Source organism: Dipodomys spectabilis, unplaced genomic scaffold, assembly GCF_019054845.1.
Source record: "Dipodomys spectabilis isolate Male_0828 unplaced genomic scaffold, ASM1905484v1 ptg000175l, whole genome shotgun sequence".
NCBI lineage: Eukaryota > Metazoa > Chordata > Mammalia > Rodentia > Heteromyidae > Dipodomys > Dipodomys spectabilis.
The window spans coordinates 19,586,037-19,593,890 of record NW_024870852.1 but is presented as its reverse complement, the minus strand read 5'-3'; the positions used below and the strand labels follow the sequence as shown (position 1 = coordinate 19,593,890).

Sequence of the window (7,854 nt, the reverse complement as noted above, 5' to 3'; positions counted from 1 at the left end):
CTGGGTAGAGGTCCCATGCAGGCTGGCATGGGGGAGGGGAGGCTCTCTCCACTTTCTGTCCCCCAGAGCACTTTTTCTTTACTGGGGGCCTGGGAGACCTTTAGTCCATTTCCATTTTACAGATGCCAGGCCTGGGAAGAGCCACCCTGGGGTCACCTGGGGATGCAGTGGCACCCCAGTCTGAGTCTCTTTGCATCTGACTGAGCTGGAGCCAGGGAGGGGTAAGTGGGACTGCATCTTGCCCTTCTTCCATCTCTTCAGAGCCTCCTAGAGTCTCCTAATGCCCCCCCCCCCGCCCCACCAAGTATGAGCAGAACAAGTTGTAGCCCCCGAGAGGTTAAGAAATGAAAGCTCAAAGCAGGAAGTGATGGGCTCAGGGCCCTTCAGGGCTTGAGCCACGGGGAGCAGAACTAGGGGCTCCATTGCACTTCTTTCCTGCAGTGCAGACTCTGTTCCTGGGCCCTAATCTGTCTGCCGCCATCAGTGTTTTCTGGGCGCTACATTCCTGCCGGGGGTCCATCTACCAGACCAGTGTCTACTGGGACTTGGAGAAGGGAGTTGCCAGGGGGACTGGGGTCTCCTCAGTTGATTGTGGCAACGGGATTTGCTCTAGGGTATCACGCGTGGGTGGGGAGTCTTGTCCTGGAGCTATAACTCGACTAGGAGCAGCTAGAGGGTGTGAAGAAAGGGTTTGAGGCTAAGCTGTGTGTGTGGGGGGGGGAGTCTGGGGTGTGGCCCCATCTAGGAAAATCCTCATCCCTCCGGCCTTCAGAAGTAAGGCCCAGCCACTGGCAGCATTTTCCACACTTTCTGTTGCACCGTGCTTTTGCCGGGCTGTGCCCTGACCCTCACAGGAGCCCCAGGGAAGGAGCTGGAGGGAGTCCTAGTTCTTTGTCAGCCCTGCTGTCAGGAGTGGGCAGTGGAGGTCCAGGACAAGAAAGGGCTTGCAAAGGCCCCGTCAGCGTGGCTGCACCAGGACCACATGTGTGTCTCCAGCAATCCAGAGTCCATTGCTCTTTCCCCCAGGTCACCAGACAGTTTAGCAGGGTGGTTATGTGCTTCCTGCCTCTCACCACTCAGTTCCTCCAACCAGGAGCTCCTGGTGTGCTTTGGGGTTCAGAAACAGCGCAGCCCCATGCCCTCCCAAGGCACAGCTGTTGCACCAGGCAAGGTCACCTGCATTTATTTATTGAGCAGCACTGCTGTGCCAGGCCCAGGGGCCCGAGTCCCCCTCCTGCCCCTGTAATGGTTCCTCTGCCCTCTGGGAGGGCCACGTCTGCAGAGCAGCCCCTCTGTGGATGGAAAGTGTCATGTCATGTCCACAAGCTCACGTGATAAGCCCCCCAAGGGCCCGGCTGCTGCTGTTCATTTTACCCAGGGCACCTGTGAGGGCTGATGGAGGCTGGAAATGTGCCTACGTGTTACCTCGGCACCCTCTTGCTCTAGACCGCCTCCTGCAAGGTGGCAGGAGGGCCCTCAGGCTGGGCCTCCTTCCACCCACCCCACCTTTCCCTTAGGTCCTCTCCAGGAGCAGGAGCCCACCCTGGGCCTTCAGGGAGGGAGGGTTTCTGGGGCCCCCTGGGTTGGAGCAGGTCGCATTGCATTGTGGGTCACATCGTGTTCATGACCATGTAGCTCATGTTGAAAATTAAAGTTTTTGGCTTTTCTAACCTGGCTTGCTCTTGCTTTGTGCTGAGATGAGTCTACTTGGGGACACAGGGATACTGATGTTTTCAGGGGTGAGGACCCCTGGATGCCCCACCTCAGGCTTCGTTAATACCCCCTAGGAGGCCTGTCCTGGAAAATCCTGCTAGAGATGTCCTGGAGAGAGCAGAGTTGCAAACAAACCACGTAATCTAATTACTAATGTGGAAACTGAGGCCCAGAGAGAGTCGATGAGGACTGCAGGGTCACATTGCTGGTGACTGGCAGGTTGAAGCATGAGGTTTAGTCCACAGCAATGTGGGGCCTGAAAGCCTCCAAGCTTTCACCTAGGTTTCTTCATCAGGAAGTAGGTATGGCCCAGGACAAACAGTTTTCTGGGCGGGGACAATCATTCACAGCAGAGGGGGCAGTTCTACTTAATACAGGCTGTGCAGAGGAGAGGTCTTTTAAATAATGCAGTGATTGTCCACCATAAACAGCGGACAGTACGTAGACAGTTCAGTCTGTTTCTGTCATTCTTCCAGTATGAGCTTCTGGCCATGCCAATAGGACTCCAATGCTGGAAGCTGTACATTTCCCTGCAAGGTAGAAATACCTCAAAAGAAATACAGCCTCTTGATTCAGCTGTGATGGGCCAGCCAGTGACGTGGACCAGGCAGTAATTCTCCTAGGCTGATGTGACTATATCTTCCTAAAGCAGTTTGGACCCAGAACTTGTACTTCTAAGGTTGACTGGAGTCTGATCAACTCCATCTACCTTCGTTTCTCACTTTTTATTTTTATTTATTTTGTTTCAGTACTGGGGCTTGAATTCAGGGTCCCTTAGTTTCATTTACTTAAGGCTGGCATTCTACCACTTGAGCCACCACTCCATTTCAAGCTTTTTGATGGTTAATTGGAGATAGTCTCATGGACTTTCTTGCCTGGGCTGGCTTTGAACTGCAGTTCTCAGAGCTCAGCCTCCTGAGTAGCTAATATTACAAGTGTGAGTCACCAAGTGCCTGGCTCCTGTCACATGGCATGAATATGTTTTTGGAAAGCAGGAGACAAGGAGCAACTGCTTGTGGTAGAAGAGAGCCATGAGGCTCCCTGACCACTCTCCAAGCTCCAGCACTGGCATAGGGAACCATCCAGGTGGGACTGAGCTTGGGTATGGATGTCAGATGGACTTCCGTCTCGCCTGGGGTCTGTCCGTCTGGATGGGACGCACTGCCACGGGGCTGGAGGGGGGAGAGAAGCCCAGGTTGTCGCAGGCCCACATCTCCAGCCGGCAGACGCGTTGGGAGATGCAGGTGGCGCCTCCAGGCCTGGCTGGGTGGCGGCTCGCGCGCGCCCCCCGGCGGGGCGGCGGGGCACGGCCGGACGCATCCGCGTTGGCCAGGAAGCGCAGGACCACGAGGTTCAGGAAGGCCCCGATGACCGTGAGCCCCAGCAGGATGTAGAGGAAGCTGAAGGCCACGTAGGGCGGCTTCCTCTGCAGCGCCTCGTCGCTCTGCAGCGCCACGAAGTCGCCGAAGCCGATGGTGGTGAGCGTGATGAAACAATAGTAGTAGGCGTGGAAGAAGGTCCAGCCCTCGAAGTGCGCAAAGGCGGCGGCCCCGAGGGCCAGGGTGGCCACGCACGCCAGCAGCCCGGCCACCACCATGTTCTCGGTGGACACGCGTGGCCGCCGCAGGCCCAGGCAGCGCTGGGCCGCCAGCAGCAGGTGTCGCACCAGTGCGTTCAGACGCTCGCCCAGGCTCTGGAAGGTGACCAGGGTCAGCGGGATGCCCAGGAGCGCATAAAACATGCAGAAGACCTTGCCTGAGTCCGTGCCCGGCGCCGTATGGCCGTACCCTGTGCCGGGAGGGAGCAGGGAGAATCTGGTGAACGCCCAGCCCCAGGCAACATGCTCCCTTCCTGTCCCTCCACACCCCAGGCCAGACCCAGCACTGACCATCTTCAAACACTGGGTCCCATCAGGCCATTCCTGGCTCCGAAGCCTTGCATGGTTATTCACAGCTGCCCCAGGTCGCAAACAGCCCCCAAAAAGCACGGCCCCCCCCCCACCCTGTTGGAGAAGGAAAAACAACTTGCTCACATGGGAATGGTGGAGAACATACTTGTAATCCCAGCACTTGGGAGGCAGAGGCAGGAGAATGGTGAGTTCCAGGCCAGCCTGGACTACATAGGAAAACTCTGTCTCAAAAACCAACCCAGAAGAAGCCAAGCCCCTCCCCAAGGACAAGCTGTATGGTCCCTTTGAAAGGACATTTTGGAAACAGCACAGTCAAGGAGACAGACCGCCAGCCTGTGGTTGCCAGTCCTTGGTTTTGGAAGAGGGGTTAACTAGAAAAGGGCATGAAGGATCTGGAGAAGGGTGGGGGAAATGTTCTCTTTTTCAGTTTATCAAGGAGTTATTTAATAAAGCAGGGGAAACAGGGAGAAATAGAAAAGGAGAGCAGAGTCCCCCACGGCCACCACCACACAGAGGAGATACAAGTAAAAGGCGCCTTGGTCTCTGTCTCTCTGTCTCTCCATTTCCCTCCCTTCCTTTCCCCCTCCTCCCTCTCTCTGCCAGGCCTGAGGCTTGAACTCTGGGCCTGGATGCTGTCCCTGAGCATCTTTTGCTCAAGGCTAGCACTTGACCTCTTGAGCCACACTACCACTTCTGGCTTTTTCTCTGATTTAATTGGAGATAAGAGTCTGAGACTCTTATCTTTGCTGCCTGGGCTGGCTTCCAACCACAATCCTCAGATTTCAGCCTCCTTATTTTCTCTTGATCTGTAGTTATACTACAGGTGCCCTTTGTGAGAATCCACCCAGTATGAAGAAGTTCCCAGGTTAAGAAGCCTTGCTGGGGCTGGGAAGGTGGCTCAGTGGCAGAGTGCTTGCCTTGCATGCTTGAGGCCCTGGGTTCAATTCCTCATCACTACATAAGCAGAAAAAGCCGGAAGTGGCACTATGGCTCAAGTGGTAGAAGTGCTAGCCTTCAGCTGAAGAGCTGAGGAATGGTGCTCAGGCCCAGTAACCGATACACACACACACACACACACACACACACACACACACACACGAAGAAGAAAGAAGGAGGAGGAGGAGGAGGAGGAGAAGAACGAGAAGAAGAAGGAGAAGAAGCAGCAGCAGCCTTGTACAGCAGGGGGGAATGAGGGAGCTCTTTGGGGATTGATAGGAAAACTTCAACAAAATATATCAAGCAAAAAAGAAAGCAAGAGATAAGACTGTGTGTACCGTAATGTCTATATAACGTGTATTGTGTTTAGAGGCATGTATAGGCCAAGAATGTAGCTGGGAGGATACAAAAGGAAGAAGTAACTATATTTGATCTAGGGAAAGGAACTTATGGGTTAAGAGACAAGGTGGAGACTCAGAAAGACAAATACCACATTTTCTTTCATTATGGAGTCCAGATTAAAACCATAAGTCATGAGGGTAGATAGGGACTTATCTGGGAAGAGGAAGGTTGCCTAGGGAAAGAGTAAGAAGAAGAAAAAAATCGTAGGCTGAATATTATTAAAGTACATCATAGCTGGGTGTAGGGGTCATGCCTATAATCCAAGCTACTCAGGAGGCTGAGATCTATCTGGAGGACTGTGGTTCAAAGCCTACATGACCCCTGTAGAAAAGTAGAAAAGTTCCCTAGACTCCATCTTCAAAATAACTAGTCCAAAACAGGATTGGGTATGGACACAACATCTATCTGAAGACCTGTAGCAGTATCTCCATATTGCCAGGACATGGCCCTAGCAATTTGCCAGGTGGGGGGAGGAGGAGGGCGTGCTTCACCCATCACCAGACTTTGAGTACCTTGAGGGAAGGGGCCATGGTGGCCACTTCTGTATGTCCCCTCACTCACCAGTGCCCTGCACAGAGACACAGACTAAGAGCTCCAGGAACAGTTATTGACTTAAACCAAGTTGTGATTAAGCTTTAGTACTAAGAAGACAGGAAGCACTGTTTCCCCAGGTCCTTTCAGGTAGACCTGGTTTAGGCAGAGTGAAATGAATTAATAACCAAGCACAGAGGTACTCCATGTGTATTGTCTCATTTGGCCCTTTCTGTGACTACAGGAGATGCCATTATTAACCCAGTTTACAGATAAGGAAGTTAGGCACAGAGGGCAGAAGCTGCCCCAAGGTCTCAAGGTCTGAGGTCTGAACCACTATGCTCCCTAACTCCTCAGCCACTGTCCTCCACAACTCCTCCTGGGCCCTGGGCCTGACTCTGCCAGGCTGGCTGAAGCAGACAGAACCACACAGCAGGTGGTAGCACCCCCAAGTGGCCATACAAAGGAAAAACACCAGTCTCTTCTCAGAGGCTCTTTCCCAGGCTGTCTGAGGGGCATAAAGAAGGGACCAAGCAAGACAAACCCAGGAACTTCCCAAGAAAGTGGAGAAGGGCAGAAGAGGAGGCAGAGGGACAAGGTATCTGTGGGCACCACAAGATGGAAGATGACGGGCTAAGCCAAGATAAGGGAGCAAGGGTGCCCAGAGGGACAGAAAGAGGCAAAAGGGCTAAATGGGGGCTAAGGGCGATCCTTGGCAAATAATTATTGTTGTTAATGAACACTAAGTACTAACACCTACTTAGCTTCAGGCACCAGGCCATACCATTTACAGGCATGACCTCCCTGGAACCTGGAACCATTCAGTGAGGCCGGACAACTAACTGTTACCTTTTGCTCAGACAGACTATCCTGAGGTCTAGGCAGCAGACCTGCCCGAGTGACCACAGGTTCCCCCAACACACACACACACACACACACACACACACACACACACACACACACACACACACACACACACCCTCAGTCCACAGCGGCCATTCACTTGTGACAGCCCCTCGGAGAAACGCTCTCCAAGGTACCGGCTTCCAGATCAGGGGTGGGAGCCCAAGGGGACACCTGGGTGATTGGCACCAAGCCGGGTGCCCTGTTGGAGCCTGTTTGCCTGCTTTGCCCTTCTCTATCGCTTGGGCTTCGCGGGTGCCAGGCAGGGGGTAGTCACAGCAACAACCCACCGTGCAGAGGCTGCCGGCCGAGGGCTGCTCTGGGGCCCCCGGGGGGAGCTCCAACGTTCGTGGCATTCCTTCAGCCACTGTTTATTGAGCATGTATTAAGTCGCGCAAGTGAGGAAGACAGACAAGGTCTCTGCTGTCACAGAGTATAAACGCCAACTCTGTTTTCTATGTGCCAGGCCCCGAGCCGAACCTTCCTGCATCTCTGACCTCTTTTGGGACCACGATCTCCCCACAGCCCTGAGATGGGTCCATTAGCAGCCTAAGTTCACCCAGGCGAGCGCTGGCTCTGGCCGACAGGGGGCTTGGGACGCAGCTCAGGCCTCACCGCTGGGGTGGGTCGTCCGCCCCCCTCCCGGTGCGTGAGTCCATCTGCCCCCCCATCCCTGCCTCGGTGGACCGACAGCGCCCATCAGCCGCGAGGGGGAGGGGAGGGGGACTCCGAGCGCCCGGGCTGCCCGTCCAAAGTGGCCCGGGGCAGGGGCAGAGGTGGGCGGGCAGCCCCGTGGGGGGGGGCGGGCTGGGGAGGGGGCTCGGGGGGGCAGGCGGAGGAGGCGCCGCGCGCGCGGCTCACCGATGGTGGTGATGACGGTGATGGCGAAGTAGAAGGAGCCGGCGAACTTCCACTGGCGGCCGGCTCGGTGCGGCTCGGCCTGCCGGGCCAGGCGCTCCAGCTCGCGGTAGTCGTCGGCCGAGAAGCCGTATTTCCTCCGGAACTCGCCGCGTTTCTGGGCCAGCAGGCGCTGGCGGCCGCGCTCCGCCTCGGACTCGAGCGCGTCGAAGACGGCGGCGCCCACCAGCAGGTACGACAGGATGCACGCGACGAGCGCGGCCGTGCGCGCGCTCTGCTTCCGCATGGCGCTCCTCTCCCGGAGCCCCGCGCGCCCCGACGGCGGCGGCTCCCGGCTCCCTCGCCACCCCTCCCCACGCCCCCCCGCGCCGGGGCCGCCCGCACCCCCGCCCGGCGCCCAGACGCACCCCGCGGGCGGCGGCGGGGCGGGCGGGGCCCGGGCGCTGGGCTGCGCGGCCCGCGGGGCGCGCCTGCGAGCCGGCGTCTGCAGCCCAGGCCCGGCCCGGACGTGCGGGAATCATCGGGCGAGTTAGCCACCGAGCACCGCGCGGGCAAAGTCCCGGTGGGAGCAGAGCTGAGCGGTGACCGAGTCGTCCTGGCCC

General features: G+C 56.6%; 1 protein-coding gene across 1 annotated transcript; it reads right to left on the bottom strand.

Moving 5' to 3' along the window:
- Nucleotides 1-2,824: 2,824 nt before the first annotated feature.
- On the bottom strand, nucleotides 2,825-7,541 carry Kcnk15 (potassium two pore domain channel subfamily K member 15). The gene is made up of 2 exons (XM_042694803.1): nucleotides 7,256-7,541; nucleotides 2,825-3,501 (listed from the first exon to the last, which is right to left on the bottom strand). The coding sequence occupies exons 1-2, from the start codon at nucleotides 7,536-7,538 to the stop codon at nucleotides 2,825-2,827; spliced, it is 960 nt and encodes a 319-aa protein (XP_042550737.1). The 5' UTR covers nucleotides 7,539-7,541.
- Between the last annotated feature and the right edge of the window lie 313 nt (nucleotides 7,542-7,854).